Genomic DNA, 22763 nt, shown 5'->3' on the forward strand with positions numbered 1-22763 from the left:
TGTTGTTGTGTTAATTATATTTGTTATTTAGATTATTTGTGTCTGTTTATGAAGGATGTCAGTTCATAACTTTTTCTTGTGATCATTTTGTGTGAATGTGGTTGCTAGCGTGCAGGCGATTCTGCTGGACTGCCCTCAGGAACCTAGCACTTGCTTACTTCCCCACCTGTTGTCACCTCCAGATGCAACAGATGTGTATGGCCAATAAAAGGACGGCCCACCACCCCAGCTCGCTCTCTCTGTTCTCTGTCTCTTTTTCTCTCTGTCTGTCTCCCTGATCCCTACCCTTCTGTTTTTGTGCTCTCTCTCTCTCTCTCTCTCTCTCTCTCTCTCTCTCTCTGTGTGTGTGTGTGTGTGTGTGTGTGTGTCTGTGTCTGTGTCTCTCTCTCTCTCTGTCTCTGTCTCTGTCTCTCTGTCTCCCTCTCCTCCCCCTTCATGGGCTTGCTTGCTGCCTCTACCCCTTCTCCAGGTTTTCACTTCTCTCCCTTCCCTCAGTAAACCACCTTTATTCCAGATCTGTTGCATGGTGAAATTTCTCAGGGCACACTTTGGCATGGGCCCGCCATGTATTGATGTTTCATAAAACAAGTGGGGAAATGTCTCTCAACTTTGTAACTATGCTCTCATGTTACCAAAGGATTGAAGTTTGCTAAGTACTGGATCCCCAGCAGCTACCCCTCTGGCTTTCCTCATTGACTTAGCTTTTTCTTAAATGTAATTGTTTTTGTAGTACTCAGTAAACTTTCATGTTTTTCTCCCAACTAGACTGAAAACCCTCCTAGGGTAGGAAGTATATCTGATTTTGCTTCATTTTTTTCTTTTAATTATTATTTGGATTAGGAGTGCATCTTCTCTGATATACACAGTCTTGGCTTCACTTTGCAGTACCACATGCCCAAATATAGCTAGTTCACTTACCTTTTTTGTATGGATGCCGTGTACAGTGTAATAGTGCTTTAGTAAAGAGTCTTAGTTTGTTGAAAGGTGTGGCCCATTCCTTGGTTTGTAAGAGACAGGATGAATGCATCAATGAGGTTGCTGGCCATGCCATAATACTGCATGGCTGGGCCTTTGCTCAGGAGTAGGGTGTGGTAACCCTTGATGTGTGCTGTAGTCAGCAGGCCCAGGTACAGCAGGGCATGTTCAGCAAAGAAAGTTTATGGCTGCCTAGGGTGAGACCGACCTGTACAGTAGTAGGTGTGCAGGTGGACAAGCCTTGATGGCCAAAAGCATCTTGCAGGTTGTAGTCTTTTCTCAGATGTCTTTTGGGAGGAAAGTAATAAATGCAGTGAGGAAGTTGTGGAAGTTGTGGTGCAGCTTAGTAGTATCAGACCTAGGGCTATAGCCACAAGCTTGAGATTTCCCATGGGCCACTCTGGGATCATGTTGACCTGCTTTCTTCCTTCTTACAAGCTCCTTTGTGATTCATGTGCTGTGGTTTGGACCATACTTGGAGGAACAGACATTTAGTGTAGGGGATGAAAACAGATTCTGGAGCAACACTATAAGGTTTCTTCAGCTCTGTAACTTTGCTGAGTGCCCCAGTGTCCTTATTTGTAATGATGTAATGTTAATAGCAACCTAGTACATGAAGTCGGTGTGTGAGTACCTTAGAGGAAATTAATTAACAGAGTGGTCACACCACATAGTGCTGATTTTGCAGACCACACTGTAGACATTATAGTTGTACTGATAGTCCTTGCCAGGGTTCTGCAGGATCAGTGATGCTGCAGTCTAGGCATCTTCATGCAGAGTGAGGTAGATGACTTGCTGAAAATATGAGTGGTGAGAACTTGGGAGTTTGTGTTCAGATATCCAGTGTTGCAACACTATTATTATTCCTAACAGAATTTTAAAAAGCAAAGTGTTACAATTTTTTTTAACTTAAAAAAAAGATTGATTTATTTATTACATAAACAGTATTCTTCCTGCATGTGTGCCTGCATACCAGAAGAGGGCACCAGCTCTCAGTATAGATGGTTGTGAGCCACCTTGTGGTTGCTGGGAACTGAATTCAGGATCTCTGGAAGAGCAGACAGTGCTCTTAACCCCTGAGCCATCTCTCCAGCCCACTACAAGTTAGTTTTAAGATAGTAAAATGGTAAGGTTGTGATCAAAGGCTAGAAACCAGTAATTTCTCCTATTGTGAACCACTAGAAAAAACTAAGAAGCAAATGAATTCAAACCCCTGAATTAGACATTCAGATGACTTATGTGGACCAACTATGGTGGAGCCTTTTTCCCCCTGCATGGATCTGTAGGTAGGTCCTCATAGGTTACTGGGCTCTGTTGAGCTTCCGCTTTGCTCTGAGTTCAGAATTTCCTCCTATTCTAAAGCCTGGGTGTGGACTAACTTTGCTTGGTCTACTCTTCTGCTTCTGAGGTCATAGTCACTGGTTGTCTTTGTGTGATCTGCAGTGTTTATAAAGGAGGGAAGTCTTTCCTTATATTTCTGGTGCTCTCTCTGCTAGACAAGAGATTTATTTATAAATATGACTGGTAGGGGAGGGGAGGGAAGGTGGGTTCAGCACATTAAGAGCTTTCAGCTGGTCAGGGATTTCCACTTGCCCAGGGGCCTACAAATTAGGGATCTATTTAATCCCGTGAGGTGCTTTTCATCTATGATGACTTCAAATTCATCTGCATGAAACTTGGTGAAGCTCCATTTCTTTGAAATGTGGATCTTCTGGTGGCCATGGAACTTACACTTGGCTTTACACATCAACTCAATCCCAAGTTTTGTATTCTGCGACTTGGTGTGGCTGGGCATGATGAGTTGGCCAGTGTGAACCTTTGCACTTTGTCCTTGGGCTTCCCCAAAAGCACCCCATAAACCTACTGGACTGCTGGCTGGGGACAGCAGGAGTTCAGAGATGGGACTATCAACCAGAAAGTTGTCTCCAAGACCCCTTAGGTAATGCCATATAAGCAACATGCTGCATACACTATGGCAGAGGCACTGTTTGCAGCCTTTGCCTCCATCAGAAAAAGAACCTGGTTGTCTTAATTGGCTGCAAATACTTTTTCTGTACATGTGTATCCAATTGTAGATTGAGTTTCTCAGATGTTCTTCCCATTTTGATTCAGGGCTGCCCAGCCCTTCCTTTTCAAGGCAGTAACACCTTAGAGTCTTCCTTTTATTCAAGGGAGACCCAAAGCAGACAGCCCATCAACCCCATCCTGGAAACAATTGAACTCTTGGCTAACCCTGACTTGAACCAACAGTTTGGTTAAGGATTTAAAGTCCCTGGTGTTCAGCCAGGATGCTGTTAAGCATGGCCTACAGACTAGTGTTACCACTGGGGTTGTGCCCAGTCCAAACTAGATAAGGCTGGTAACTTTCTATAAGTGTTTGGAACCTTAATAGCAGCCTTATAGACATTTTCTGTTTATTAACTCTAGTGATAGAAACTTAATTCTCAGCTATGACATTTGTCTTTATAAGTTTACTTTTCTAGAAATTCTTTTTTTTTTTTTTAATTGTATTTTATAATAACATTGGTCTAGAATGGGGAGTAGAGTGCTTGCTTAACATGCTAGCCTGTGTGAGGCAATAAACTCAGCTCTTAGCAATTCCCCCACTCCTCCTCAATAGAAAAGGCATTGGTTGTGACAGGTTTAAAATTAAAACACAGATAGTCCTTTATCACAAATAGTTTGAGAATACCGGTATAAACCTAATTTCAGAATTTCACGTTTTGATTTCCTCTTTGAGAAAGCTTTAATTTTTTTCGTTTTAGATTCGCTTATTTTATGTATATGAGTGTTTTGCTTCCATGTATATCTGTGTACCAGGTGCATATATGGTGCCTATAGCGGTCAGAAGAGGGAGTTGGACTCTTTGGAACTGGAGTTAAAATACACAATTTATTTTCTCAAAAATAGGATCCACTGTATTATTCAAGTTGGCCTTACACTCTTGGTTCAAGTGATTCCTGCTACCCTAAGCCTCCTGAACAGTTGCGACCATATGTGTACACCACCATCACTTGGCTTCTCTGACCACTTTGAGGCACAGTTTTGCTTTATTATTTATTTTGTTTGTTTGTTTATTGTTTTGAGACAGGTGTAGCCTTGTCTGTCCTGGACTCACTTTGTAGACCAGGCTGGCCTCGAGCTCACAGAGATTCACCTGCCTCTGCCTCCTGAGTGCTGGGACAGTTTTGTTTTATTTTCCTGCTGTTGAGAAACAAGTGATGCTATGTCTTACTTAGAAATCCTTAGTTGTTTAATATAGAGAGGAAGGAGAAAGCCAGAATGAGCAGAAGTGCACTTAGGGATCCAGGAGCCTTGCTAAGCTTACCAGTTTTCTGGCAGCCTTCTTTGAGTTTGTTTGTAGGTAAGTAGCCATGCTGTCTAAGAATAATGACAGTGGCTCCCACCCTTACATTTTACACCTGCACCCCCTCCTGCCAATGTATATGATACTCATAGGTCTGTGCTGTGTGTGGAGGCCAGAGATCAATGCCCATTCCACTTTTTCAGACAAGATCCCTTTCTTAACAGAGTATTTCTCAGTGTTGATTAAGGAAGAACTAACAAGATGAAAGTAACCCAACAAGGCAGTTTCTTTTTGAAAAAAGGGTGTGCCACAACTCAGATGGGGCTAGCAAGCACAGACCAAAGCAGTACGTTCATTTAGTTTTCATTATACTGTGTTTCACCCTATTGATGCGAACTTGACTTCTTAATTTGATCCTGTTGCAGAGTTCATAATCAGCGCAGAGGGGGGAAATGTGATAAAGAGTCAAGTTTTAGGAATTCCAGGGATTGAGCTAATAGACATGAACACTAGAGTTTCACAAGGTAATGGGGGACATTTACAAAATATTGGCCTTTGATAAAAGGCCATACAAGATACTGGCCTTTTGTTGATAGAAAAAAACTGCTTCTAACAGCATTGAAACTGAAGCTCACAGATTTAGCTAAGCTAGCTGCCCCCATGTCTACCTCCACCTCTGGCTTTTTATGTGGACACTAGGGATCACACTCAGGTTCTCACGCTTGAGTGGCAGAGAAAAAGATACTTTACTAACTGAACTATCTCCCCAACCTGCATGCTGGTTTGCTTTGAGTATGTGACACCCTTGTGTTTAACTATGATACATCCTTTTAAAGTATTATTAGATAAAATTTCTTAACAACACATTACAATTCTTACTCTTTTAAGAAAAAGACTGACTTTTCACACTTTGGTACATTGTTTTTGTTTGTTTGTTTATTTTTTTGAGACAGGGTTTTCTCTAAGTAGCCTTGGCTGCCCTTGAGCTCACTGTGTAGATGGCTGGTCTCTAAAACTCACCAATATGTGCCTGTCTCTGCCTCTAGAGTGCCAGGATTAAAGACGTGTGCCACCATACCCTGTGGAATCACTGTTTTTTGAGTCTCACAGATATTTCAAATATTTATCTTTGTTGAATAGCTATAAGATTAATTTGTTTAATTGGAAGATTAAAATATCCCTTTATGGAAAGAATTTTCATTGTAAGTTTACTGTTTTTCATAGAGTGGATTCATTCAAGTTATTTGTTTGCTTAGTTTTAAAATAAATGATATTTATTTTTATTTTGTATGCATTTGTGTTTTACCTGCATGTATGTCTGTGTGAGGATCTCAGATCCCCTGGAATTGAAGTTTCAGACAGTTTTGAGCTGTAGTGTGAATGTTGGGAATTGAACCCAGGTCCTCTGGAAGAACAGCTAGCTCCTGCTTAGGTGTTTGTTTATCAAGACAGGGTCTCTCTGTGTAGCCTTGGTTGTCCTGGACTCGCTTTGTAGATCAGGCTGGCCTTGAACTCACAGAAATTCTCCTGCCTCTGCTTCCCTGAGTGCTGGGATTACAGGCGTGTGCCACTGTGCCTGGCTCCTGCTTAGTTTTTTAAAGTAATATTTTTTTTTAATTAATTCTTTGAGAGTATTATACAATATATTGGACCCTATTTATCCCATTCCCAAACTATTCTCAGATCTACCCATTTTGATGGGTTTTTCTTCTCCCTCCCCGAGCATAGTAAGTCCAATTTGTGTTTACCAAATGCTCTTAGAGCCTACCTTGGAGAGTGGTCAGCCTATTAGGGGTCACATCCTAAAAGAAAATGTACTCTCTGTTTAGCAGGTATCACATGCTAATAGCTCCTCAGCTAGGGATGGGGTTTAATGCCTATCACTCTCTTTCATGATTTGGTCTGGCTTGAACTTGTGTAGATTTTGTGCATGCTGTCACAGTTTCTGTGAGTTCATATGTCAAAAGGAAAATGTCTTTTTTTTTTTTTTTTTTTTTTTTTGAGACAGGGTTTCTCTGTGTAGCCTTGGCTGTCCTGGACTAACTTCATAGACTAAGCTGTCCTTGAACTCACAGTGATCCGCCTGCCTCTGCCTCCTGAGTGCTGGGATTAAAGGCTTGCGCTGCCACCACCTGGGAAAGATGTCTTTTTTGTAAACACTTTTCTTAGAGTTACTCTTAACCTTTGGCTCTTAGAATTGTTCTACTTCCTCTTCTTGATGACCTTGGAGCCTTGTGTTTAGCCCAAAGGTATGATAAGATGGCCCATGTAGGGCTGAACACTCTTGCGGTCTCTTATTCTCTGCACTTGACCAATTTTAAGATTGAACTCACATTGTTGCCCATGCTGGTCAGGAACTCTATTTAATCAAGGATTTTCTTTCTTTTTCTTTTTTCTTTTCTTTTAAAAAAAAAAAAAAAAAGACATTTTCTCAAAGAACCATGCCTCAGACACCAAATTTTGGGAGTTAAAGGCTGTGGCTATTATACCTGGCTTCAGTTTTAATTTTAATTTTTCTTGATTTTCTTAAGTACTGTTTTGCAACTACGTATAAAGTTATTGGTAATCATTATTAAGAACAAGACTTTCAATGTATTAGTTGTTGCATGTCTTCGTTACTAGTCTCTGATATTCCTAATTGTCTTATTTCTTTCTTCATTCTTGATATTTCGGTTTCTCTTGCCTCTTTTTCCTCGATTGGCCTTCCTTGGAGATATGCCAGTTTTACTGTTTATTCTTGTTTTGTTTTTGTTTTTTTGTTTTTTGAGACAGGGTTTCTCTATGTAGCCTTGGCTGTCCTGGACTCGCTTTGTAGACCAGGCTGGCCTCGAACTCACAGAGATCCACCTGCCTCTGCCTCCCGAGAGCTGGGATTAAAGGCGTGCGCCACCACACCCAGCTCTGTTTATTCTTGTAAAATAAATTATTTGACAATCCCTACCCCCCCCCCCCCCATGCTTCTAAATTTTGCTAGGCACTTGTACTTAGATAACTGGGTTTTAGTCTTTTCTGATATACACATTTAAGTGTGTAAATTTGACTCTTAAGTACAGCCCTATCTTCATCTTCAGATTCAATATTTCACTGTCTTTGAATGAAAGACATTTGGTATTTCCTTTTGACAAGCGAGCTATTTGCGATATGTTACTTGCTTTCCAGACAGTGGAAGATTAAGTTTCATTTTAATACTTGTCTAGCTTAGTGTTAGACACAGAACATACTCCAAGTAGTCATAGTCTTTGTTGGCTCTTGCCAAGTTTTCTGTTGTCTCTGTTACTGGCAAGTAGACAGTACTGTGCCCAGGTGTGCAGAGAACTGCCATACCTCTCCTTCTCTGTTCCTACCCTTTCTTTCTTGGCTCTATCCAGACCATGTGTATCCAGTCTCACTAGTCTCCAGTTCTTTTTCATGTACAAGCAAATACATTTATGTTTTGTTTTATACAGAGAGTGCCCCCTAGCCATCATTTATTATTTTATTTTGAACTTAACAATACATTTTGGAAATCATTAGTGCAGGGATTGTGGTGCTTTGGAAGAAGAATGGCCCTCATAGGCTCATATATTTGAATGCTTAATCGTCAGGGAGAGGCAGTGCTGGAGAAGGACTAAGGAGGCGTGGCTTTGCTGGAGCAAGTGTGGCTTTGCTGGAGGAAATGGGTTGGGGGTAGAGGGGATTTTTGGGGTTTGGATCACTTGAAATCTGTGGCTGTTATGGACAGTTTGCCTCAAATATGCCAAATAGTTATTTGGATATGTTTTCAGTGTCTTGGAATTTTCACTGTGTAGTAAACCTTTTGGGTGATATAGTGATTCTGTTTAGCCACTTAGGGACCTGCTAGACTGCCTTCCTTCATGATGACTATGCTGTATCTCACAGTGTTTTACCTGCAGCGGACCAGGGTTCTTGTTTTCTATATATTTGGCAACACAGGCAGTATCTTCTCTAAAAGGTGACTTTCTCACAACTTCAAGAGTTTTTGAAATATTAAGGGTGTTGCTTCATCTTCCTATGATGTGTATGGCATATGTACTTTTTTGTTTGTGCTGTGTTTTTTAAAAATTTAAACTTTTAAATTAAAATACAATTATATTACTTGTCTTGACCTTACTCCAGCCTTTCCCATACTTTCATTCTCTCTCAGATTGGTGGCAGCGTCGTTGTTGTTGTTACTACTAATACTGCTACTACATATAATACTTTTTGAGTCTTGTGAGTGTGTGCATGCATGCATCCATCTATCTATCTATCTATCTATCTATCTATCTATCTATCTATCTATCTCAGGACTATTTTGTATTAGTTAACCAGTTAGGGGCCTTAATCTCTGGGAAAGGCTAAATTTCCCTCGCTCAGCAGTCACTAGTTACCTGTAGCTCTTTGTTTATGGGTGGGATCCCCAACAACATACATATATATGTAACAAAGTTCCTACGCCTACATCCCTGCAACATTTTGGAAGAGGAGACAAAAGCATTGTAAGAACCAAAGAAGCAGAAAGTTCACTGTCAGGACTGATAGAGAAGCTACACCATATCTGAACAATGTGGCTGCAGGTGCTTGTGTCCATGGGAAAGCAGAGCATGCCAGAGCAGGGTATCAGGTATCTTTCTCTATCGTTTTACACCTTGCTGTGAGAGAGGTTCTCTTATTGCATTAGAAGCTGACCAAAGCATGTCTGTATGTCCCTGCTTCGTAATGCTAACACGCTATAGGCATGTGTAGCTGACTTGTTACTTGGGTACTGAGGCTTTGAATTCAGGTACTCATGACTGCATAGCAAAGCTCTGAGCCATCTCAGCTCCACCTTGTTTTATTCTTTTTAGTTGCTGGTACTTAGTGTGTATAAAGTCTAAAGTTTTACTTGAAGAAAGAACTTTTAGGCAAGTTCCTTAAAAGTAGGCAGCAGGGCTAGAGAGATGACTCAGAGGTTAAGAGCCCTGGCTGCTCTTTCAAAGGTCCTGAGTTCAATTCCCAGCAACCACATGGTGGCTCACAACCATCTATGATGAGATCTGGTGCCCTCTTCTGGCATGCAGGTGTACATGCAGGCAGAATACTGCATTCATAATAATAAATCTTGAAAAAAATACATCTTTCATTTCTTTAAAAAAATAGGCAACAAACTAGTAAGTTTGCTTTTGCAATGATATAGTTCTACAAATGAAGAGTAGGTTAAAAAAAAAAAGAGGGGGGATTGCATTGAATTATTTTTAAATAAGTCAATGAAGTTTTGGCATTGTTAATTAGGAGTTCTGGTCCTTAAGCAGATTTTTTTTTTTTTAAAAAAGCAGGCATTTTTGTTGCTCTTATCAGGCCCTGGGTGTAGAAAGAAAGCACAGTGATTGTGGGGAGTAATAAGTCTCTATTCTTAAGTAATTTGTGCATGGGATACAGAATGGTGATTAGTGTTGGTAACACAATTGTCAGATTGTAATTGCTACTCATTGTACACTGAAAATCTTTTTTCATTTTCCCCCCTCAACAGAATATGACAGATACCTAGCATCTAGCAAAAGAATGGCAGCCGCTTATCTTGATCCAAACTTAAATCACACATCAAGTTCAAGTACAAAGACTCACCTGGGTACTGGCATGGAACGGTCCCCTGGTACAATGGAGCGAGTATTAAAGGTCTTTCATTATTTTGAAAGCAATAGTGAGCCAACCACCTGGGCCAGTATTATTAGGCATGGAGATGCTACTGATGTCAGGGTAAGTATTTCTTCTCATATGGCATCTTTAAATAGTTGTTTCAATGACATGTAACCCCTATGGCCACCCCACTTCCCTCCAAAAGAAATAGTTTTTATTTAATGTCTTATTTAACTTCACATGTTGCAGAGATGTTAACCTTTTCTTTCTGATATACACCCAAGGGGCTAGGGATGGAGGTGCTCAGGGTTAGAGCATTTGACTAATAGTGAGAAGGGTTGGCAGCACTTGGCAGGTAGTAAGTATATTGCTAATATGTAACCATTGCTTTCTTAGGAAAATAATATCTAAGTCACATTTTAATCATGTACTGCAATTTACCTGTCATCTAATTATTTTAACCCTTAGAAAAGGACAAGGAATCAATGTAATGAAATAACCTTTAGGGGCTGGAGAAATCGTTCTGAGATTAAGAGCACTGGCTGCTCTTACAGAGGTCCTGAGTTCAATTCCCAGCAACCACAAGGTGGCTCACAACCATCTATGAGATCTGGTACTCTGTGGCCTGCAGGCAGAACAATGTATACATAATAAAAAAAAAATCTTAAAAAAAAGAAAGAAAGAAAGAAAAGGAAAAGAAAGAACCTCTAATTTTGTAAAATAAGATGAACTTTCTTGGAAGTGTAATTTGGGAGTGGTCCCATATGTTATCTTATAGGGATGTAAAAGCTCAGTGTTAGTCAGCTTTCTAACACTGATAAAATTTATGAATCAGTTAAGGTTGATTTTGGCTTTTAGTTCTGAGGGTCTACTAATTAACATGGTCCTGTTGCTTTGAGCCCCTGTCAAGGCCACATAAAGTAGTAGAGGCACATGGTGCAAACTGCTCTACTTCTGAGCCAGGAAGCAGAGAAAGGAAAAGGAAGAGACTTCTGGGATCATATAGTTGCCCTCAGGGGTACTCTGGCTACCTGGCTACCTCCCATTAGCCCCGCCTCCTCTAATTATCCCTACCCTAAGCACTGACCATAGCAAGGCCTTTTTAGAAGCCTTACCTTTACAGCTTAGAATCTGTAGAACAGAGACATGCATAGTGTAGACTACTTCTCTCTAGGCTGTACTGGAGGCAGGCTGGCAGGGTACTAGGGAGCTTGAAGGTAGGCCCAGCACCTAAGTGGAGGAGCTAGTCCTGCAAAGGTCCCGGGATTTTTAAGAGGAGTGAGAGCTAATGCTAGAGCCTTAGGGAGCAGGCAGGCAAGGCAAAGGGGGAAAGTATATTTTTGAAAGTTAGGTGTGAGCTGGTAGCATGGATTCAGCAAATGGAGTCAATGTGGATTTCCAGGAGGCATTTACTTTGGTGAGATGCTGAAGAAGCGTTCCTTTTCCTACTCTCCTCTTACACATGGTCATTCTTAGAGAACAGAAGTCTCCATTTCACCATAATTACATCAGTTAATTTAAATTCATCTACTGGTCAGGTGGTGGTAGTGCATGCCTTTAATCCCAGCACTCTGGCAGAGACTGGCAGATCTCTGTGAGTTCGAGACCAACCTGGTCAACGAGTCCAGGACAGTCAAGGCTAGAAAGAGAAACCCCGTCTTTTTTTTTTTTTTTTTTTTTTTTTTTTACATTCACTTACTGTTTTATTCAGATAAAGAGATTGACAGATTTTATTTAAAGCTAAATTTTTTTCATAAGTTATACTTTTGTTACTTCTGTACAACCACTCTATTGATGGACTATGTTGATAGATTTATTATTAAAAGGAGCGTGATGTGTAATAGAAGGTACTCATTTCAAGGATATGGAGATGTTAGTGGATGTCTTTCCTATTTTGAAGACCAGCTCCAGCTTTATGTGTAATACCTCAGTATGAGGAAGCCTCTTGTCTTCTGGTGGTGTGACCTGTGAGGTGAGCACATAGACATTTGCCATATGTCTGAGTACCCAAATGCTAACCAGGGTGAGGTGCAAGCTGTGTAACCAACTGTGATAATTAAATAGTTCTGGCACACTGTTTTGTTCAGCCTTAAACAACTCAGGAGCCCCTGTTGGTAGATGGCATATACATTCTTCAGAACTTCAAGATATATATGTGTTCAATTCAGAACAGGGGACATTAGCCAAAGCTGTGCAGTATAAGGATTGTTAAGGTGCTGCCTCCAGAGAAACAGTGATGTGAAAAGTTGGTGGTACAGGCTTTCCTGGAAGAACTTTTATGTGGTATAATGAGCATGGACAAAGTGAGCCCAAAAGAGACTGGCAGAGCCTTGTTACTCCATGGCCCTTGCAGTCTCTTTTGTATCTGTCTTAAGTCTTCTCATTCTCTTAAGGGCTTAATCATGATCTTGCTCTACTCTACCTACTCAATCCTATACTGGGCTCTTGGTCTAGATTTTCATCCTTAGTCCTGCCTGACTGCACCTCCCTTCATTATACTTCTATTTATTGTACTTATTATTTAGTCATGCCACCTCCAAACTAACAGGCAAACATATTAAAAAGGCTCATGTCAGCCTTGGGTGGAGTATTTGTTGGAACTATTTTTTTTCAGTAGCAAGTATGTTCATCATTTCTTTGTGTCACATTTCAGTAATTCTCATAGTATTTCAGAATTACTTTTCTTTCTGTTTTATGTGCAATGATGAATTCTCTTGATCTGTGATGTTTTAATGTTTGCTTAAATGTTTTAAGGATCCATGACTGCCTCTCTTCTCTGGGTACCCTATTCCCTGAGGTGTAATACTGTTGAAATTATGTTAGTCTAAAGAGTACAAGTGAAATGAAACCTTGCATTTCCTATTTATAATCCAAAGCTAGAAATACTTATGCTTCGTGAGGAAGGCACATGGAAAACCAATACAGTACAAAAATTATTCGTCTTGTCCCAAACAGTCTTGTTGTAAATACAAAGGAAAATTCTAGGAGATAAAAAGTCTGATTCCAATTAACGTAAGAGACAGGATAGTGATGTAGCTTTATTGCTAATAAGGAGAGAATTCTAGTGTCCTGGATAGAAGATCAAACCAGCATAGTATTCCCTCAAGACAAAGCCCAACCCAGATTCTGCGAAGGTTAAGAGAGGAGAAGCTGCCACCTTGAGCAGTTTTCAAGCAGTAGAGGTTGGTCCATGAAGTTAAAGAAAACAGACTCTCCATTAGTGTGAAGGGTTGTTGAAGCAGCAAGTGGTGGACTAGAAGCTGTAGTATCCCATCCAGAAGACTTAGCTAGGTTTCTAGGCTGAAAAAAGCTTTGCAGTGTAGACGAAGCTGCTTTCTAGTCGATAATGCCACCTACAACTTTCACAGTTAGGGAAGAAGAGTAGGTGTCTGGATTCAGAATTCAAAGAACAGGGCCAGAGGTGCTTTCACTGTTGAAGAGAGCTTGCTGTTCTTCAGAGGACACAATGCCCTGTTCTGGCTTCCATGGGCACTTGCATATGCTTACATATACACACCCACAAACACACAGTATACATTAGTAAAAATAAAATTAAACAAACTCAAAGAACATAGGCCTAAACAAATGGCCTAGAGGTTAAGAGTCTGTACAGCTCTGGCGTTGGTTCACAACCAGATAAAGCTCTAGCTACTGGATCTGACTCCCTCTTCTGGCCTTTGCAGGCACCTGCACTTCTCTAGAGGACTTGGGAAGGCCTAAGAAGCATCACTTTTGTCTCGCTAAACAAAAAGGGACTTCTTGTCCACATGCCTAAGATGACCTTGGCCAGTTTACGTCTGTGCAGAACAGGCCCTCCCTGACAGAGGCTTCCTTCCCTCTTAGCATATGTTTGAAAAGAAAGTGAGTAGGTATCCTGACATGTAGCCCTCCTCCTACAGCCTCTTGCTGTTGTGGGAGAGTAGGGTTGAAATATACCAGATCTTTGCCTTATTTTAATTCCAAAGTAAAGTCTGATGAAAAAATACCCACTTTAGTCATTGAGTATTGTTCTTGCCACATTCAAAGCATGTTAAACTTCTAACTGGTGCGTGGAGCTTTATAAATGCATAGATCACATTTGGGGTTCAGCATGCTTCCCCGACAACTTGGGAATGACTGCTATTGTTTGAGCCTGTAATTATAAGTAAGTAAATTTATGTAGTTTGCCGAACGGTGTTTACAGTTAGATGAACACTAATTAAAGATTGTCTACTTCTTGGTGGAAAGGGTAACATTAGGTCATCATAGCATTGGTGACTGCTTTAAAATTAGCATTCTGATTAGAATGGGAAGAGAGAGAGAGAGAGAGAGAGAGAGAGAGAGAGAGAGAGAGAGAGAGAGAGAGAGAGAGAGAGAGAGTGTGTGTGTGTGTGTGTGTGTGTGTGTGTGTGTGTGTGTGTGTGTGTGTGTGTTGAGACAGGGTTTCTTGTATCCTTGGCTGTCCTGGACTCCCTTTGTAGACCATGCTGGTCTCGAACTCACAGAGATCCACCTGCTTCTGCCTCCCAAGTGCTGGGATTAAAGGCATGTGCCACCACGCCCAGCCAACCAACATAGTTAAAACAGTACGCTTGTTGTTTAGTGAGAGACCTTGTGGGGAGTAACAGAGGAAGACACTCAGTGTCCTTCTCTGGCCTCTGTATGCACACATGTGTACTAAGCATGCACGTGCTCACACACACAAATGCATACATGCTACATATAAAATAGAAGGTTGATGTGGTGTTTTGAATAAGAATGACCCCATAGGCTCATATGTTTGAATGCTTAGTCACTAGGGAGTGACACTATTTGAAAGGATTAGAAGGACTAAGAGATGTGGCCTTATTGGAAGAAATGAATCACTGGGGTGGGCTTTGAGGTTTCATAAGTCCGTGCCAGGCCCAGAGTCTCTTTTTTGCTTATAGCATCATGATATAGCTTTTAGCTCTAGCACCTGCCTGCTTGTTGCAGTGATGATAGGGGACTAAACTTTTATAACTGAAGCAAGCACCCATTTAAATGCTTTCTTTAACAAGAGTTGCCATGATCATGGTGTCTTTTCACAGTTGACTAAGACAATTGAGACTATATGTTATTATTGTATTATTAATAGCACTGGACCATAATAAAAAATTCCTTAGGAACTCTAAAGCTTTAAATTAATAGCTAAGTTTAAAAAAAATAAATGTGTGTGTTTTATCTACATTATCTTCTTTGTGTACCATGTACCTGTAGTGCCTGAGGAGGTCAGAAGAGGGCATCAGTTTCTCTGGAGTTACTGTAACTGGAGTTACAGACAGTTGTAGGGTTTGCTGGGAATCAAATCTAGCTTCTTTGTAAGAGCTGCAAGTACTCTTAATTTCAGAGCCATTTTCCTGAGTTTTGAAAACTAGTATTTTCTTTTGTCAGTGTTCTAATGGTGATGCCAGCTTCCTTTAAGAAGCTTTTTTTTTTTCAGGGGCTGGAGTTAAGAGCACTGTGTGTTCTTCCAGATGTCCTGAGTTCAATTCCCAGTAACCACATGGTGGCTCATAGCCATCTATTTATACCCTCTAATGCCTTTTTCTGGTGTGCAGGTGTACATGCAGATAGACCATGCATATACATAAAATAAATAAATAAAATCATTAATTTTTAAAAAGCATTTTTTTTTCAATCACTGGGGAGAGAGTACAGTGTGCTTGCTGTGCTTTGTATGTCTTGTATACAAAGTGCTGCATGTTGACTCAATCTTTTTGTGACTGTTTCCCTGTATAACAGCCCTGGCTTTTCTGGGACTTTCTTTTTACTTGAACTCACAGATAACCTCCTGTTTCTGCCTCCCGAATGTTGAAGTAATGTCATTTACCACCCCACCTGTCATTTGGAGTCTTTGCTGGGCTTCCCCATGGAGGCAGGTGCAGGGCAGAAGGCCACTCTAAAACTTACCTTTTTGTAGACCCAGGAGGAATTTTATCTTCCCTGATGACATATTTGAAGGCAACTGTCTCCTGAACTCAGAGAGCACAGTGAGTGTGTTTGGGGACATTTAAAATTGCCACATTCTAACCTATACAAAGCAGAGCAAACTAATTATAACCAACTCATAGAATATCTTATAGTTTTTTTGTATTTTTTTTTTTTTTTAAAAAGGTATGGTCTTAAAGAAGATTTTGTTTCCGAAAGTAGAACCTGAGGGGGCTGGTCTGCTCTGACAGAATTGAGATGATGTGAAGGTGGGGTTGCTGACATATCTTACATTTATATTGCCTTGTTGATAAAGAATTGGGAAGACAATCTTTTTTTAGGGTTTTGTTTTTGTTTTTTCCCTCCCAAAGTTTTTTCTTGTTCATAGGAATAGTGCTGCATAGGGGCTGGAAAGGTAGCTTGGTGGTTAAGAGCAATGGCTGTTCTTCCAGAGGTCCTGAGTTTAGTTCCCAGCAACCACCTGGTGGCACATGGCAATCTATAAAGGGATCTGATGCTCTCTTCTGGCATGCAGTAGTACATGCAGACAGAGCACTCATAAATTTAGAAATACGCTGCATGAGAAACAGTAATTCTTATATGAAAATAACATCCTTATATAATATGCTTATTAAGATTTTGCATAACTAACTAGACTTCTTTTGGTCTGTAACCATCATTTCTGTGGGGTGTGTTCTAGGGCATCATTCAGAAGATAGTGGACAGTCACAAAGTAAAGCATGTGGCCTGCTATGGATTTCGCCTCAGTCACCTGCGATCGGAGGAGGTGCACTGGCTACACGTGGACATGGGTGTCTCCAGTGTGAGGGAAAAATACGAACTTGCCCATCCACCAGAGGAGTGGAAGTAAGATTCTAACCCACCGTGGTATGGCCATGCTGTATTACTTTGTATGTTAAAAATATGCATGAGACGATGGATGCACGTGTTAGCATTTATACTGCTTGTAATCGCTACTCCTGTGTAGAGGAAATTGGCTAGTAGTTATGAGCCAGTGATGTCTTAGAACACTTAGTTATACATGGCTCTCTTGTCTTCTGTCGCCATGGTCTTTGATGATCATTAGTGCTGTGATGCCTGCACTTCTGCTCTAAGTGGTACTGCTGCTTTATGATCCTGTATTGACCTCTCACATTAGTGGGAGAGATGCAGCTGATGATCTTATCAGTGAGCTAATAGCATGCTCGTGTGCAGTAACCTACACTTAGCTGAAAAGAATGGCACACAATGTTCACATATAGGTTGACCATTGAGTGAGCACTTAGTGATTCCTGCCCAAACAAGAATGTGACCAAATTTTGTTTGTTTGTTTAATTATTTTTGTTTGTTGTTTTGTTTTTAATTCAGGGTTTCTCAGTGTAGCCCTGGCTAGCCTGGAACAACTTTGTAGACTGTCCTTAAACTTAGAGATCTGCCTGTCTCTGCCTCCCAAGTGCTGTGATTAAAGGCATGCACCACTAAGCCTGGCTAACTGAAGTTCTTTAAAGGTGATTCCAAAGAATTCCCAGCTAGGCAGTGATAGCGCATGCCTTTAATCCTAGCATTCAGGAGGCAGGTGGGTCTCTGTGAGTTTGAGAACAGCCTCTAACTGAGTGAGTTCTAGTACAGCCTGGGGTACACAGAAAACCAACTAACCCACCAACCAATAATAGAGAAACTGTCTCAAAACCAAAAATAAATAAACAACAAACTAAAAATTCCCAGTCATTTGTCCTTTCCTGGTTAATCCCTATTAATTTTTATGAGTAAATGAATCCTTTTGGTTGGAAAATCTTAAAGCAAAATACTTAGCTTTGAGAGTTTATCTTTAAGGGAAAAAAAAGCTTCTTCCATGTTATGCCCTCAGGCATGCACTCAAGAAAGTTCAGTATCTTAAAGAAAGGCCCCATTCAACAGGGAAAGACAGCTTGTTTAGATGAAACATGAATTCATGCAGTTTTGTATCAGTTGTGTAGTTCATCAGAGAATGCAGTTGTATTTTCAGATTCGTCAGAGCACTGAGGCGAGCAAGCTATTTCTGCAGAATAAAATTAGGTTGGTTTATACCAACTGGTAGGGAAGGGAAACTTGACTTTCAAGCACTTAATCAGATACTTTTATGTTTAAAAATTAATATGTAAATGTTAAACTGCAGGTTTCTACTTCAGTTATGTTATGTTCTTTTGCATAGACACCTTAGGAGGAAAGTTCAGTCTCTTTATTTATGCTCAGGAATGTCATTGCTTTGAGCACCAGCTTTTCTGTTGTTCTTTCAAGCCAGTTTATTTTACGTTAAGTAAAATAGAGTAGGAATTATTATTGCTGAAACAATTTGATGTTTGAAAGACCAGTAACCCATGTATGTGGAATTGAGTATTGTTGAAAACATTGCAGAGATGGACAAAGGAAGCAGGATCATATGCATGAAGAATGTAAAGATGTTATAACCCCTCCCTCCCGTGTATGTGTGTGTGTGTGTGTGTGTGTGTGTGTGTGTGTGTGTGTGTGTGTGTGTGTGTGTGTGTAAGGGGACGGGAGAGGGAGGGAGATATATTTGTGTGTGCTTGTACCTGTGCTTCCTATTAAATCTTCACATGTCCCTGGATGGGGCACAGAGAAACTGGTAACAAACTATTGCAGTCATCTGTGCAAAACTCCTAAAGATGTTGGGCAAAGAAGAGCAGAAATGGGGTGGGAAGTAGTGGGTCAAGAATCTTTCCAAGGCAGTGTTGAGATATCTTGAGTACCCAGTTGCAGTGTTTGAGTCACTTCTGCTCAGAAATGTGTAGCTTCTCTACATGAAGATCCAGCTCCGGAGGTTTTGCCTGCTCTGTCGGCTGGCTGCTCCTTTCCTTCTGCTCTGCTGACTTCGGTTCCTCTCAAGTTTCAGCTGAGACCTCAAGTGTTTTTGTCAACCTATATTGGGATCTGAGTCTCTTCTTGTGCTGTCTTTGGTAGTTGTTGAGTAAGCTAGCCCCCCATTCTTTCTGGCTTCCTCTATCCTGCACCATCCTGCTTTTACAAAACCTTTGTGACTTTTCACTTGCCCCATTTAAGCCTCCAGCTTTCTAGTGGCTTTCATAATACATCAAGTGTGTTGACTAAGGGCATGACTGTGGAATATACTCTTCTGCCCTTGCCAGTGCGGGGCATTGCTTTTGTTTTGTGTGCGTGCTCAGCTAGTGTCTGTTGGTTCAGCTTTCTCCCTCAGGAACTGTCATATTCATCACTTTGTTTCTGGCTCTGGTTGTACATGGGATTACATTGGTCTAGAGTAAAAACCTTTAATGAAAATGCAGTAAGGTAATGTGTTGATAATATAATAGTGTTCAAATAGCAACCAAATTGTTTGCAGTGGCAGTGAGCTCACTAATCTTCACTCTTATGTTCAGGCTTCCCAAAGGTTATTTGATCTACAAGTTGTTGCTCTCTAGGTTTTGCTTGGCTGTACTTCATAATTTTGATAGTGTTTGTATTGTCAGTTAACATGTTGATTTTGACTCTGAATTTTCCCCATCAACCAGAGGATTATTTAAGTATGTCTTCAGTACTGACTGTTGACTTGTTCTCATGCATCACAACAAGAGTAGCTTATTTGTTTATTTGTTCATTTAGAGAGTGGTTCCACTGTTTAGTCTTGGCTGGCCTGGAACTCATTATGTAAACCAGACTAGTCTAGAATTTACAGAGATTCCTTAGTCTCTGCTTACCATGTGTTAGGATTAAAAGCATGGGTCACTATAAAAATTTTTTAAAGATTTTATTTATTTTATGTATATGAGTGCTTTATTTGCATGTACATCTGCATGCCAGAAGAGGGCATTTGAGGGTATAGATGGTTGTGAGCCACCATGTAGTTGCTGGACATTAACTCAGGACTTCTGGAAGAGCAGATAGTGCTCTTAACCACTGAGCCATCTCTCCAGTCCTGAGAAGAGTAAACATTTTTATAATTTTTTTTTTAATGCTCTTCTTTTAAAAAAAAATGCTGTTGAGATGAGTCTTTGCCTTCAGAGATTAGTTGATGTCTTTATCCTTTATGGAATGAATCTACGTAGTGTGCGGCCAGACATAGTGTACATGTCTGTAATCTCAGAATTTGGGAGACCAAAGCAGAAGGATTATTCCGAGTTTATGACCAGCCTGTGCTACCTAGTGAGTTTCTGGCTAACCAGGATTTCATAGCAAGACCCTATATCAGAACAGACAGATAAGAAAAGGTAATGGGAAATGGATGTGCTGTGGGTCCCTACACAAGCTTCTTTTATTATGCGGTTCCAGTATTATATTGTTTACATTTGTCTGCTTGGAAATAACATGTTAATGTATTCAACTACTTTTTGTTTTGCTGAAACGTCCTGCCTTTGATTCTGCATTTAAGATTGTAATGCTTTCATTAATACATCATGTTGTGACATGTACTTTTTCTTACATTCCTCTTGTCAGTAGCACATCATGGTCCACAGCGAGAGTACCATATGCCAGTTCAGTGATCTATGTCTGCCCGTGACTGTCTATCTTGTTTCTTTGATTTGGGCTTGTCTACTGTTGAGTCATGATTATATTAAGGTTACTTGTTGTTAAAACTTGTATGGTCAAGCTGTTCTTTTGTTTGTTTTCATTTTTTGAGACAGGGTCTTTCTATGTAGCCCTTGCTGATACGGAGCTTGCATTGTCAAACAGGCTGGCCTTGAACTCACAGAGACCCATTTGCCTCAGCCTTCTGAATGCTAGGATTAAGATGTGTGCCACCACTCCTGGCCAGTCAAAATGTTTTTTACAGCATGACACCAGGAAGTCTGTCCTGGCAGACTCAGTTTACTGGAAAACCCAACTGGGATAAGTAGGCTGTGGTGGCGACATTCAAGTTTCTCCTTTACTCTTTCCACTTTGTAATGAGAAATAGTTTCTCAGGCACTACACTGAGACCATCCAGACAGCGCGGCTTTCATTGCTCCAGGAAGCAAGATGCCTACAGCACTATTGACTACAGATTGCTTTAGAGCAGTAACAAAGGATAACTTTATTAGGGTATGGTATACTTAACTGGTATTTGGAAATCCATGGAGAAGCAGCATAGCTAGCCTCATCATGGTAACAGAAGTATAAAGAGAAGCCTGAGCTTTGAGAAGAGGAGGTAGGGTAAGAAGGATGTGGCTGAGAAGTGTCACAGGCTAAGGTCTGTGGATTGGAATTAAATAAGACTGGAAATTTAGAGTACCTTGGGCAAAGAATCTTTGTAAGATAGACACAATGTAGTGTGTCCAAACAGAGGGCAGAGTCCTTTAGTGACACCCTTGCTTTTCTATACACAAACTGGATTTAGTTTCTCTTTATGAGAAGTAATGGGGTTTCCCATTTTACTCTGCTTTTGGCTGCAGAGAGTTTTTTTGTTTTTGTTTTTGTTTTTGTTTTTGTTTTGTTTTACTGGAGAGAAATTCTACATCTACTTTTTTAAAAAAAGATTTATTTATTGTTATGTATACAGTGCTCTGCCTGTATGTATACCTGCAGTCCAGAAGAGGGTGTCAGATCACATTATAGATGGTTGTGAGCTACCCTGTGGTTGCTGGGAATTGAACGCAGGACCTCTGGAATAGCAGTCAGTGCTCTTAACCTCGTAGCCATCTCTCCAGCCCCTACATTGCTTCCTAATACCTATAGTTACTTCCCATGTGAGTGTATGTGGGGCGGGGAGAGGAGAAGGGAGAACAGGTGAATATTAACCTATCAATCTATCAGTATTTCTTACTGAGATGTGTACTTATTTCCAACTATTTCTTTCACTTTACTTCTTGGCCCCTACCTACCTCTTCATGGTGGGCCTAGTCAAGAGAAACTTTAACCCTATGGTATCACTTCTTTGCTTAAGATATGATAGTATCTTTGTCATTGAGAAAGCGGTACAGTCAGCATTTGCAGGAGTTTGCATGACCAGCCTTCTTTCTGGAGCCTTGCTTCTTTTCTTTTCTTTTTCTTCGTTCCTTTCTTCCTTTCTTTTCTTTTTTGTTTGTTTGTTTTGGTTTTTCAAGATAGGGTTTCTTTGTGAGTGTTGGCTGTCCTAGATTTGCTTTATAGACCAAACTGGCCTCGAACTCAGAGAGATCTTCCTGCCTCTGCTTCCCTGGGTGTGCCACTATGCCAGGCTTGGAGCCTTGTTTCTGATTAGTTCGCTTCTTCTATTTCAGCTGTACTTGTCTTCCCAAGTCACCTACAGCTCCCGTCCTCACTTTTTTTATTTAGACCATAGTCAGGGGTCACGGCCTCAGAATGTCTCCAAATGCCCTTCTCCACTTCCAACGCTTATTTCCACTGCACATAGATGTATGTTTGATCTCTGATTTGCATGAAGACACTAGTTTTTGGAGAGCCAGCACCCCACCTCTCTTCAGTGTTTGTTGAGTAGCGGCTAACATGACCTACCTTAGGGACCATTATAGTGCTATGCTAATGGCTGTTGCAGAGTTGTGTTTTTTACATGTTCATTCATTTTTCTAGCATCCTTGTGAGGGAAATTGAGTCTCATTGACATGGTGGCTGACAGTAAGTGACATAGGCACAATTCCATTGTAGGCAGTCTTGATCAAGACCCCAGGTTCTTATAAAAAGAAAGCACCTGTGTAAAATGCTGACAAAATTTAAAGTTTCTAGTTGTTACTTGTAGCTGATACCCAGAATTAGTATCCAAATGCTCTGTGTGTGTGGAGCCAGGCCAAGCAGTGTTTGACTGGGGACCTGTTTTCTTAATTGTATCTGGCAGGACACCTGCCCAGTGCAGTATACTCTTGAGTTATTGAGTGCTGTCTTGGGGAGAAAGTGAAGTAGAACCTAATTGTCTGCCAGTTCTGTTTTGAGGCCTCACTGTGAAACCCAGGTTCCCTCCATTTATTTCACAGCTTTTCCTGTTCTGTCTTCCAAGTATTGGCATTACAGATTTACTGTACAACACTTTGTCTGG

The 22763-nt window shown here is 40.7% G+C and overlaps 1 protein-coding gene and 1 pseudogene across 9 annotated transcripts in view; one reads left to right on the top strand and one right to left on the bottom strand.

Annotated features, from left to right (window-relative positions):
- Ptk2 (protein tyrosine kinase 2) overlaps positions 1 to 22763 on the top strand; it is a 172316-nt gene that overhangs the window by 26209 nt on the left and 123344 nt on the right. For 7 of the 9 annotated variants that reach the window (XM_051159553.1, XM_051159546.1, XM_051159547.1 and 4 more), the window contains 2 exons: positions 9771 to 9997; positions 16506 to 16672. In XM_051159553.1, coding sequence (XP_051015510.1) covers positions 9803 to 9997; positions 16506 to 16672 — 362 coding nt within the window. In that variant the 5' untranslated portion in view covers positions 9771 to 9802. Of the gene's footprint in view, positions 1 to 9770; positions 9998 to 16505; positions 16694 to 22763 lie in introns of those variants that run through there. The other 2 variants (XM_051159556.1, XM_051159554.1) reach the window with 2 other exon arrangements.
- Positions 2893 to 3017, bottom strand: LOC127201871 (uncharacterized; annotated as a pseudogene).

The sequence above is a fragment of the Acomys russatus genome, chromosome 17 (assembly GCF_903995435.1).
Source record: "Acomys russatus chromosome 17, mAcoRus1.1, whole genome shotgun sequence".
Classification (NCBI taxonomy): domain Eukaryota; kingdom Metazoa; phylum Chordata; class Mammalia; order Rodentia; family Muridae; genus Acomys; species Acomys russatus.